This window comes from Festucalex cinctus, chromosome 18 (assembly GCF_051991245.1).
Source record: "Festucalex cinctus isolate MCC-2025b chromosome 18, RoL_Fcin_1.0, whole genome shotgun sequence".
In the NCBI taxonomy this organism is placed as follows: domain Eukaryota; kingdom Metazoa; phylum Chordata; class Actinopteri; order Syngnathiformes; family Syngnathidae; genus Festucalex; species Festucalex cinctus.
In genome coordinates this window covers 5,904,170-5,916,699 of record NC_135428.1, presented here as the reverse complement: position 1 = coordinate 5,916,699, position 12,530 = coordinate 5,904,170, and the positions used below count along the sequence as shown (strand labels likewise).

At 39.3% G+C, this 12,530-nt stretch overlaps 1 protein-coding gene across 8 annotated transcripts in view; it reads right to left on the bottom strand.

The window, feature by feature from the left end:
* The window catches only part of acaca (acetyl-CoA carboxylase alpha), a 35,845-nt gene that overhangs the window by 6,610 nt on the left and 16,705 nt on the right, over positions 1 to 12,530 (bottom strand). For 2 of the 8 annotated variants that reach the window (XM_077504485.1, XM_077504489.1), the window contains 19 exons: positions 11,933 to 12,076; positions 11,754 to 11,856; positions 11,553 to 11,660; positions 11,401 to 11,457; positions 11,110 to 11,154; positions 9,885 to 9,926; positions 9,099 to 9,314; positions 8,868 to 9,023; positions 8,570 to 8,794; positions 7,038 to 7,193; positions 6,739 to 6,885; positions 5,653 to 5,922; positions 5,434 to 5,531; positions 5,151 to 5,271; positions 4,950 to 5,060; positions 2,168 to 2,311; positions 997 to 1,117; positions 200 to 296; positions 10 to 106 (listed from right to left, as the gene is read on the bottom strand). In XM_077504485.1, coding sequence (XP_077360611.1) covers positions 10 to 106; positions 200 to 296; positions 997 to 1,117; positions 2,168 to 2,311; positions 4,950 to 5,060; positions 5,151 to 5,271; positions 5,434 to 5,531; positions 5,653 to 5,922; positions 6,739 to 6,885; positions 7,038 to 7,193; positions 8,570 to 8,794; positions 8,868 to 9,023; positions 9,099 to 9,314; positions 9,885 to 9,926; positions 11,110 to 11,154; positions 11,401 to 11,457; positions 11,553 to 11,660; positions 11,754 to 11,856; positions 11,933 to 12,076 — 2,458 coding nt within the window. The remainder of the gene's footprint in view (positions 1 to 9; positions 107 to 199; positions 297 to 996; positions 1,118 to 2,167; positions 2,312 to 4,949; positions 5,061 to 5,150; positions 5,272 to 5,433; positions 5,532 to 5,652; positions 5,923 to 6,738; positions 6,886 to 7,037; positions 7,194 to 8,569; positions 8,795 to 8,867; positions 9,024 to 9,098; positions 9,315 to 9,884; positions 9,927 to 11,109; positions 11,155 to 11,400; positions 11,458 to 11,552; positions 11,661 to 11,753; positions 11,857 to 11,932; positions 12,077 to 12,530) is intronic. The other 6 variants (XM_077504486.1, XM_077504490.1, XM_077504487.1 and 3 more) reach the window with 3 other exon arrangements.

The following is a 12,530-nucleotide window of genomic DNA, read 5'->3' as shown; positions in this document are numbered from 1 at the left end:
TGACCTCACCTTGGCCTCCGAGTCCAAATTAGCTGGATCAGCTGGGATTGACAGCTCCACTGACCTCGTTTCCACAGCAACCACTCCGGTAGGTATCCCACCCAGTCTGCGGAAATACAGTATTAAGCATTGATATCTGGCACACGGGCGGATATCAAATCCATTCTCAAGTTTTGTGTTGCATTTATTGGGGGCTTACCGAGCTCTGCCGACCACCACGCTCTGAGCCCATGGCTGCATTATCTCCATGAAGGAGCCGTGGTCAAAGAAGCCGCTCTGCCAAGAGCCTTTTGGACCTTCGTAAAAATGGATTGAGACGCAAATTCAAACATGAATCCATTTTATAAAACATCCTTTTCTTTGTTAAATTTCACAAGATTCTAAATAATACAGTGGAAGGCTGCGTGCGTTTTCCCTCCATCAGTAATCCTGGCAGGAAACATGATGGATGATTGGCTACAAAAAGGCTTGCGAAGCTGTTTTTCTGCTTGCTAACCCGGTGAAACATGCCATACACTATGAGGTTACTGTTCAATTAAGACTTGCCGCTCATCCCTACCACCGCCGTGTGCCTCTTTCTGCACAATCCTCCAACATCTCTGTGGTCGCAAGCTATAATTACACCGTTACAGGACCTGCACAGTCCGAGCTTGCAGTAGGGAAACGCATCCACATCCATTTTGGTGCTATCTTGATCTTGTCTCTTGGAGCATGATAGCAGACTTAACTGTTTGTCTCTTAGTGGCGACCCAGCGGCTGTCTTGAAATGAGTAATTGCGACTTCTAACTCGTGGCACATTTGCTGGACATGATAAATCTTTATATTTACTTTGGGTAACAAAAAAATAAAAAATAAATTGCCATGGCCTACTTGGACTTAAAAGCTATAAAGCATTAAAATGTGTCTATAAGAACATCCATTCATCGCAAGATTTATCACAAAAAAACACCAAAAAAAACAAAACAAAAAAACAGTTGGCATCAAAAGGCACTCACTCTGACTCGGACGACCGGCTAACATCCAGCGAGGGTCATAGGGTGCTTTTGTTGGCACAAATTCAACTGGTCTATCTATAGGGTCCTTGGCACTCATGATGGGCACTGGGCTAAATTTGCACTGGGGAAAAAAAACCCAAGACAAAACAGTATTATTTAAATATATTTGTCAAAGCTCTCGCATTCTTATAGCAAAACTCAAATGTTTCATATTGAGTATTTTTAATGATAGTGCTTTTTTGCTTTTTTTTGTGGAAATAGGTCTTGTGGGGTGGTCTCTCAGGAATTAGGACCACTATTATTTTCATTTCATTTTTTATATATAAATGATTTACCCTGTGCTGTTACAAATGCTTATTTGACGATTTGTTCTATACATCACCATCTTCAATTGTTTTGAGAGAGAAACTTCAGGTTGAGTTGATCAAATGGGTGGGATTGAACTGGCTGGTATTAATGATTGGCAAAACTAAATCAGTTGTATTTGGTTGCAGGAATGCTCTTGCTAATGCCACTGCACTCAATTTGAATGTTGATGTGGTACAAGTAGAGCAAGTGTAAGGCCAAATTACTGGGAGTGAACTTGACTAATTATAGTATCTGTTGAATATGTCGTTTTTCATTCCCTCCCAGCCATTTTCCCTGAAGCAACAACGATTGGCTCCTGGCTGTTTTAATGGATTTTGACTGATTTTGCAACAGAATATTGTGTTCCATTATAAATACATAAAAAAAATAAAAAATAAAATAAAAAAAATAAAAAAATAAAAACATTGACCCCAACCAAAAAAAATAAAAAATTGATGGAAAAAGATCAGGAAAAAGTATATTAGTATCTGTTTCCATTTTACAGTAATTAACATTACAATATAGCTAAGTTACATCAATAGACATTCCTGGTGAAAACACTGGCAAAAAGAGCTTGTTGGAACATGGTCCTGGCTAAGCTCTTATACTCTGCTGCCACCTGGTGACCGTTTTTTTGTAGTAACTACTGCTTTAAGCCACCTCTTGTCAGAAGCTGCATCACAGCCTTCCTTATGCTCTTGCAAAAAAAAAAAAAAAAAAAATTTTACACATATTTGGGTTTGAATGAATTAAAGAAAAAAGATGTAATTTAAATTTATCACATGATAGAAATCAACTCAAGTCGGCAATACTGAGATCCTACCTTGGGCATGTAAGAGAGCCACTGCAGGAGAGTGAAGACTCCCTCAAAGTCATCACAAACAGTGTTGTGGGTCACACCATTGTTGTGCATGATTTGGATTCCACCAAGCTGGTTATTTGATGTATAGACCTCTCTGCCCAACACCTGGTAGGGGATGGACGGACACACACATGCACAATACAAAATCATAAGTCGAATGAGCAGTGGAGGATTTTGAAAGATAAACTCACTACTTCAGTGGAAGCAACTGAGCTAAAGCTAAATTATAATGGAGGCATTTTGGGGTGGATATTTTTTTTAGAATCAGGCTGCTGCAGCTTTAGATAAATGATCTTGTACTGATACACAAAGCAACGTGTACTATGTACTATTATAGAGTATATTGCTACTACTGCTACTATTTTTCAACAAGATTGTTACATTTCCTGCATCAGCTCTGTGTTTATATGGCAACACTTAATGAATATGGTGGATATGGAGCGGAAGGAACACACTAAAAGAACAATAATTTGCCATGGACAGTGTGTAGGAATAATTGCATTATATTACATATAGCCTATCTATATGTTATCTTAACAGAAGATGACTCAAGAAGCACAAGAACCAGAACATCTAACGCAGCAGAATGGTTCGAGCCAGTCTGCTGAGGCCGTCTATTTTCTAAGAAACGATTGCAAACTTGACCACACGTACTCAGCAATCTTCCACTCACATGCACACACGCATAGACAAGTACACTGTGTTCCAACTATGTTTTGTATTTGCATCATTGGGGTTGGAACCCCTATGTAACGAGGGGCGTGGAAATCAAATAAAAGTAGAGGGTGAGGAGGGGATTTTTTCCCGAGTGCAGTAGTGAATTTTATCAGTCAGGTCCTCTCTCTCCTCGTGAGCTTTGAACTGAGTGCTTTCTCTCCTTTTTGTTGTGTTTAATAATGTCAAACAGGTAAACCTGACAGTGCATCATGAGAATCAACCAAACTACTTTTACCTGGCAAAGTGACCCTGAACCAACCTGAAGCCATAAAGTCGTAACCTCAGCACGCCCTATTTTCATAAGCAGGCAGGAACAGGTGGCAGGGCCCTGACATGGCTCAGTAAAAATCAGAGGAGCTCACTCCCTCGCCTCGGCTTTCACCTTTTCAGCCATCATTTACTTTCGTTATTACCATTAATGGTTATGTATCTGGCTACAAATCTAGGGCGCTCTCCTAAAGCTGTCAGGAAAGCCTGCGGCCCCAAGAAACATTGCAGTCACCTTGACACACACAAAGCCTCTGAGCCTGCGGCCATCGCGGCTTCATTAAGATTCTGCTGCGCAGAGACGGCAAGGGGATGTAGGAGCTGGAAAGGAGGGAGATCGCCAGGAGAGAGAAAAGACAGGCCAAGTCGATGGAACAGCTCATTGGGGTATTTGTGCTAGTAGTTACTATCCAAAGCCCCTGAAAATATGGAAGCTTTCTAGAGGCTAATTAAATGATGATCTTGGGGTGGCAGCCTCCTGCTCTCAATTAAGTTTCAGTTAATAGCCAGGAAGTCACATGAAGAATGGGGGCGGGAGGAGGAGAGAAGAATCTTGCCAAAAATATTACAAAAAAAATAAATCACAAGAGTGTTTAGCTATTAGCCTCTGATGTGGATACTTCACTAACAACCTGTCTCTTCATAAACAGTGGAGTCGTCTAAAAACAACAGAGGCGTCGGCAAATAGCTGCTCCGTCAACCTGCCATTTGCATGATTTCTCATGCTGCCGCCTGTCAATTAATTTGAAATGGAGACATCTTATTACACTGACAAGGAGAGTGAATGGGAGGGAAAAATAGGGAAAATAGGAGGTGTGTAGTAAAGCGTGCAAGCTCAAACATGAGCACTCACACCAATCAACAACAAGCAGAAAACCTGTCTCAGCAAAACATTCATTTTAATGGAAAACAAATAATGTGGATGTCCTGCATTGCAGCCTCCAGCAAAGCAAATATAACTTCATGGTTCGCCTTCAATTATTTAACAATGAAGGTTGGGGGTCTGGGATTGCGAGGGTATCCTTGTGGAACATAACAAATTAGAAGGCGGGGAGGGAAAAAAAGCCCACAAAATACCACAATAACTGTTGTATTCAGTACAATTCTTTACAGCAAAGGTAATCTAACTGTAAATATAACATTAATAGTTTTAAACCATTAACAGTTTAATGTCTCCGTTGTGTGCTCATATTATTGGATTAAAAAAGAAATAAATAAAAAAAATATTGTGAATTTGTCAACAGAATGCATATCGTCACAGTTCTCTGAAAAAAATAATAAAAATGTCAATTTTTTTTGTATTATTATTTCTCCCCATTTTTGGGACATCTGCATTCAGTTTCATCCCATAAACGTAAATATGTAAAAAAAAAAAAAAAAAAAAAAAAAAGGAAAAAAGAAAATAATAATAATAATAATAATAATAATAATAATAATAATAATAATAAATATTTTTAAAAAAGAAAAGAAAAATGGACAAGTGTTTTTCACAGGACAGTATAAACAATATGAAATTGCTTGGTATATTGTTTTTAACTTGTTTTAATCAATTAAAGGTTTAGAATACCAAAGAGTGCCTTGCATCTGTAAAAAAACTTCACATAATTATTTTTAATATATATACACACTGTATATTCGGGGGGGGGGGGGGGTAGAGGAGCGAACGCTATGTGGGACTCGACTGTAGATGGATATTGGTAAAAATGCTGTTGAAATATTGCCACTGATGATATGGAAACATTTTTGTACTATGCTGTACCTTGTTGAGTGCTCCAGCCCCAGTAAGGATAATGTGCGAGTTGTCCACCTGAATGGTTCTCTGCCCAAGTCTCACAAGATAGGCTCCGATCCCAATGGCTCGGCACGTTACCTTTTAAGCGAGACAATCAACGTTAAGGCTTCTTGACACCAAGTTGACAGCCTTAAAAGCTATTTGTATTTCGCCCACACTTGCTCTTACCAGGTTCATGGTGATGATCTCCTCATAAGCCACAGAGGATTCTCCAGCAATCATGCCAGACCCTCTCAGATTCTCCACACCCAGCCCCTCGTCCTTTCCAATGATGTCGGTGATCTTGTACCTATGTGACAGCAAATAATGGTGTTCCTTCAGGGGTGACCAGCCAGCAGGCTCCCCTTCGACTCTCGCCTTTCTTATTTTCATCACTCTATACTCGACTAGAACAGCTACCATGATCGTTTCCCCAACAACATGTATCTAGACATGCAATCTAGAGATGTACCTGGATTCTCCCTCATCCTCCACGTGTTCACAATGTACAGAGTTCAGGGCTGAGACCTTCTTATAATCCTGAGGTGTAAGGTAGAGATACTTGAAACCCTGCAGGGGCAAAAAACGGTGACAGCTCTGTTATCGTATGACAGTGATAGTGGCAACACATGACCTCAAATAGATTATATGTTGATCGAAACAAACAGAACAATTATGTCAAGTAACTGACCTTGTATGGGTCAGCTGGATCTTGCCAGGCCACATGGAACATGTGTCGGATTTCCTCAGCCAGGCCAATGCGGGCGCCGCTGTTGGCCGCGATGTAAATCCGAGGGATGCCGCTCTCCCGGGCCATCTCGGAGGCGCGCAGGAACAGCACATCCTCCTGGGGTCCGAATGAGCCGATCTTGTGCGTGATGTCATTACTGATGACGATGATCTCGCGTCCGGCCTGATATTCTGGTGTATGAAGGGTCATGCGCCATGCCACCATACCGATCTGGATGGAAAAATAAAAAACACACAATCATATATACAATCATATTCTACCTAACAATGTGCATATTAAAGATTTTTTTTTTTTGTTATCGTTACGGTCTGCGATATTTCATGGCCGTTTTTTGTTTTTGTTTTTTTGTGTGTGGGTTTTTTGTGGGGGCTCGTCTGGGATTTGTGGTAGCCGTGGAGTGTTTGTGGGTTTAAAAAAAAATAAAAAATACAAAATACAAAATCAAGACTTAACATTGTACACTAAAGAAAATAATAATAATAATAATAATAATAATAATAATAAATGATAAAGATAATAATAATACTAATCAGGGGCAGATGCAAGTTTTATTTATTTTAGTCTCCTTTCATTAATTTTTTTAAAGACTGAAATAATAATAATAAGAATAAGAAATATAATAATAATAATAATAATAAATGTCATATTGTGGTATTCTTTTTTGTGTTGATCAGGGGCAGATGTAAGTTTTACTTCTTTTTGTCCCCTTTCATTTATTTTTTTAAAGACTGAAATAATAATAACAACAACAACAACAACAACAACAACAACAACATTCAATTTGTAATGCACTTTTCATCAACATTGTCTCAAAATGCTATAGAAAGGACGGAGCAAGAAAAAAAAAAAAAAAAGTTAAAATCATATTTATAATTTAAAAAAAAAAAAAAAAAAAAAAAATTTAGTTTTCAAGCCTGATTTAAAAGAGACCATGATTCAATCCAGACCATGCTGCACAGTAACAAATTGCCTCACAAGTGTGACGATGACGTTTATGAGTTAATTTATTAACACACAACCACAAACCTCATTGCCACCTGGCAGTCGGTTCATCTGCACCAGTTGACCTTGGGCGTCCAACACCAGCTCGGTGAAGGTCAGCAACTCAGAGGGAAGAGGACATTTGGGTAGGAAAGCATGCGCTTGGCTTGAGTGCCACAACTTCTTCAGAGCCTGGATAAAGAGGTGTAATAGACTGTCAGATATACAGATTAACATTCATTTAAATGTCATGTCAATGTAAATTTACCAACAGTGATGTTACCACATATTGCAAATTTGTTGAACAGAAATATATTGACACACAGGAAGATCTGCAAATGCACCTGTCTAAACATTTCTGGAAAGTCATAGACGTAGGTAGTGCCCAGTGACTGTGCCTGAAATCGCTTCGACTGCAGCAGGTCCTTGGTGACGTAGGGTGTGTTGATGAGCATGCCGTGCAATGGACCCTGCTTGTCTCCGTATGCCTGGAACATGATCTGCACAAGAAAGGATGTCATTAAAAAAAAAAAAAAAAAAAAAACACACCGGCATCTCTGACTATCTTAGCATCCAGGTGACTGATTTGATGAGAATGAGGATTGGGTGACGATGAGCAGTCAGTTCATTTGATGGAATGACATCTTGTGCGAACACGCAAATACAAGTCCCATGCAGACCCCTCAAGAACAAATGTTGACAAAAAAAAACATGGCTCATTTTTTAATTTTTTTTAACTTAATCTTATTTCTCCATTCAATTGTTTTAAAATTGATAATATTTCAATTTAATTGAAAATATGGTCATGCGTGCAGCTAATACGTCTGTGTCACATTCAGAAGTTGTGGGCTTGACCATTGGCTGTGTTTTTTTTTTGTGTGGTATTTGTGTGTTCCCGGGTGCTTACTCCAAGTGCTCCAGCTTCCAACATTACAAAATATGCATCATATATTCATAGAAGACTCTAAATTTGTATGAACTTTTCTACTTCTCCAAATGCGCCCTGCCTCACGCACAAAGTCAGTTGGGATAGGCTCTAAGCATAATTAAAAAAAAATGTCACGCCATCTAATGTAAACTAAATTGGGATCCTCTCACTGTCTAATGGGAGGAAAACAAAGAAGAACAAGAAACAACATACTGCATATTTTGACATTTTCTGTTTCAAAGACAATAACTACTTAATAAATGGGTGTGATGATAAAAATTATGGAACGATGGCTGGAGGATGAAGTCTATCTTACCTGATTCAACTCATACATACAGGCATCTTAAAAAAAAAATTCCAATATAATGGAAAAGTTCAATATTTGGGTAGTCATTTCATAAAGGGACATCCATATATTACATAAATTATTAAGAGTGAAATATATCCACTGTTCCTTCAGACTCTGGGACTTTGATTTCAGTTTCAAATAGAAAGCATTAAACGGCTTTGGAAGCCCCTGCTGGTGATTTGAGTTAATTAGCTAATTATTAGCGGGCGACACCATGACTTTCTAACATTTAACTTTTTCACAATATTGCAATGTTCAGAGACCCTGAAATATGGATTTTCGTTATCTGCAAAACATGGTCGTCAACATGAAGAAATAAAGGCTATAAATGTTTCACTTTATGTGTATTGAATCTATACAATATGGGTTTGCGTTTCTGAAAAAAATACTCAACTTTTTCGTGATACCGCCATTCCTGTAAATTACTAGAAAAAAAAAAAAAAGTCCACTATGGAGAATTCTCATCTCCAAATCCAAACACTTTAAAACCAGAAATGTCCCTCTGAACTTGGAAGATGAGTGATCCATAATGCAACAGAAGCCCTTTTCCTGCGACAATCTGACAAGCGGATGGCATGGAAAATGCACGAGTGCCCCACCTGGCGGTCTTTGGGCCCCACCTGTCCCGTTCGGGAGTCGGTGACCTCCTTGTAGAGGCTGATGTCCAGGTAGTAGCCGGATTCATTTGTGAGAAACAAGCGAATGGGGATTTGCTTTCCTGTCGGAGTCAGGCGGATGTTGATTTTCAGTTCGGCTTGCAGGACGCGCAGTTTCCAAAGCCGGCTGCCGTAACGCATCACCATGGAACGCACAGACTCCTCGATCTGTTCACAGAGGAATGCTAGTTAAATGTTGGCGCTAAGAAGCTGGGGTTAATTTTAGAATGGTCTGATGTACCTTTGAAGGGTCCATGATGACTGTGGGGACAAAATTGAGGAAGATGTGGTTACAGTCGGTACGCACTGTTGTGTTGTTAAAAGCAACCTCGAGCTCATCCATGGCCTCAAGTAGCAAACGCTCTGCCTCATTGTGAAGGTACTCAAAAGAGGCCTCCTGGTAAAGGGACAGAAAAAAATTGTTTGTGGAGTCAAATGTGGCAGCTGATCGAGCACATTCACAGTTTCTTACTTTGGTGACCAAATCGGAATGGCGGATAATGGCTCGCACAAAGAACCGGTAGTCTGTAACCTCCGCTCCCACTTCCACACGCGCTGCACCCAGATAGAGGTGCATCTTGTGGTTGGCACACGGAATGGCAGTCAGGGCAAAATTCCGCATGCGGTTCAGCTCCAGCTGGAAAGCCAAAGCCGGCTCCAAGTGGCGGTAGATCCTATCTTCCACAAACTGTTGAGAAGATGTCACCATAAAACAACAATGCAAGACAAACACCCTCGAGAAATATCACACATTCTTCACAAGGCGCGTTCAATGCAAAAGTGCAAGATTATATCAAAAGGCAGTTTCAAGAACACTGGTTCCCAATAAAAGTAGAAAAGATGCCCAAGAGCTACACACAGTATTAAGTAAATGAAATCGTAGGCAATCTCATTCTCAGAGAGCCGCTAATGGGTGTCATTTCTCTTAAATGGGAGACATAATTAAAGAGTTCATTACTTTAATGAGTTTTGCTGGTGTCATTGTAGTCAAACTATCAGGGGTAAGGGAGAGAAGGAGCCATCAAATGTCTACAATGGAAGAAATCCAATGTAGCCTGGGGTGGAAAAAGTTGTTTCGACAATCAATCTCAAAAACAGTCACCGGAATGTAAAGAGCTGGTGCTAAACTGGTGAACTAGATTGTCCGATCACTAATTCCGAAGTGTCCTTAAGCACCCCTTGCAGCAACTTTAGCTTCAGCATTACCATGTTTCAAACCAGAAAACTTTCATATGGTTTATCATGAAGACACACCTACCTTATCTCGGGCGCGGAATGTGAAAAATTTGGGGAATTCTCTCTGTGAAGCAAAACAATAAAACATCACAGTTAAGTATGCACAATTTAGAAATATCACAAAAAAAACTAAAGTAAGTTTTTACATTTATTCTGATGGTGAGTCCACATAAGAATAGTCTGTGCAGAAAGGTATACATTCCCTTTGCGAATGAATAAAACATGAGCCTTGCTCCTCTAACTGCCCACTTGGCCCAGCTGAATGATATCAGATGAAGTGTTCGACAACAATACCAGCCCGATTGGAGACGCTTTTCTCACATCACATGCTACATGATAACAGTAGACCAGCAACCGTGCACAAACTACACGCTTCACACACACACAATTTGACACTGATTACACATTGTGTCGAGAATATCGTAAATGGAGGAAAATAACAAATTTTAGAGGTACTAAAAAAAAAAAAAAAAAAAAAAAAAAAAATGCCCTCAGTTTAACGAGGGGCTCCTAATGGCACTGACAACACTGAGCATGATTAGTTCTCAGACGCACACGGGCCCATGGGGGGAAAAATAAATAAAAAAATAAAAAATTAAACCCTATTGCCAAAACAATATCAGGGTCAAAAGGCAGGACACTCACAATGCCCTCATTTTGGCTACTATTGCAAATACTATTGGTGTTTCTATGCATTACGCAACTGTCCCAACACTTTGTTGGGCTGCAGATGTAAATGGAAGGATTCACTGTGAAGACCAACAATTCTCAAGTGATTGAAAATGTGTCAGCTAGAGTGTAATAGTATACACGGCCTGTATGTTTTTCTAAGCATTATTATTATTATTTTTTAAATCAATCAATCTACTTTTTGTAGGGTTGTGCAATTAATCGAAATTCAATTACAATTTATTACACTCCACAATTACAAAATAAATACTAATATTGAGTTGCTTAAATTTATAGATTTGCACCATTTTTTTTAAATTTATTTTAAAATGACAAATTTAATCAATCTTGTTTGGTCCAAAAGGAACTTGCATAATTATAGTGTTTCAAAGAAATTTTTCTTAATATTTTTTACATTTAAACATTTCCTTGTTTTGAAAGAAAAAACAAATAACTGGCCTAATCGTGATCGTTATTACCAAATTAATATTTTCTTCATAGTTAAGTAGCCTTGACTTTGTCATATTTTTCATATACAGTATATATTAGGCTTGCTGCCCTCCTTCCCCTCTACTTACGTGAAACCTTTGGTCCACCTCACAGTTGATTTGCTTCCTGAAATCCTTTCATCATAAATGTTGCGAAAGCAAGGCATGCAAAAGGAGATACAAGGTAGAATTTGTAATGCAAATTATCTCAAAATATCACAAGAACATTCAACATGCACAAATGTCATTCGGAAATATTAGTAACCCAGTATATCAAGATATTTTTGGTCAAATGGCAGCCATTTAAACAATTAAAAGGGTAACATGCAAGGCAGACGGTGAAGCAAACACAAAAAACGAGAAACAGAACGGGAGTCTTACCTTTTGAGCCACAAGGAAAGTCAAGCGACGGATTCCATGTTCAAATAGTAGGAATTTCTGGGATTGATTTAAAAAAAAAAAAAAAAAAAAAAAAGTCTGTTAGTCTAGTACTAAAGTTGATAAAATCAACAAAAACTTTCTTGGGGACCAACCTTTGATTGGGTGAACTCCCGAAACATGGCTGCCAAGCCGTCATCGTCCATGTCACTGTCGGTCTTTATAGCCACATTCAATATATGGATGGGTTCATCTTGGGCACTCTAAATGAGCAACGAAAAAAAGTAACATAGCAGTTTTAGTTGCGCCACAAGTAATAATTACAGCCGCCTACGATTACAATAAGCTTTTGCCACCTTGTTGTCCTCTTCACCATACAGGACGGGATTACCTCCGTCGGGGAAGGTCGGGCTTGGGGGAGGCGAGTCGGTGAAGCAACTCAACACATCTGTTATGTTCCTTAAAATCGGGCAGCCTTGCTTTAGTCACACAAAACATTCATATTTCCATTTAAAATACTTTTAAACACACTAACTTGGTGAACTCCTGGAAGGAGCGAAAGGAGACCATGGCACCCATTCGTTGACAGGGCGGCGTGAAGGAGGTGTCCAGCAAAACGTCGCTCACGCTCGCCATGTGCACCATGCCATAGTGGTTGAGGTTTGAGGAGAATGACATCCTGTGGCGAAAGCGACTTGGAATGACAATCTGCGCCATCACGAGCGATTGGAAGATATTTCCCATACACCTTTTGAGAGTCCCAAGTGTAAAGAGTTTTTGAAGCTATGGAAAGCATTGTTTCCCCTTTTCCTTTGGTATAAAGACGGTTAAATTGGTGTGGCTCAAACATATTACATTTGAGCAGAATGAAACAGGGATATTTGACAGACTGCTTGTTAGTCAAATTGGACTAATAACCCATAGAGTGATGACAAAAATGTGACATTTGACCCCAGCTATTTTAGATTAAATATAATTCAGATTTTTTTGCTGTGACGGATCCAAATCCCAGCGGTCTAAAGTAACCTCAGCTACACTGACCAACTGTGTCAGATAAGTCGTAGCATTAGGACTAATTTTGTAGAGTTGGGACTGAGACCAAATTTCATTTTGTCATGTCACTCGGCTCAGAC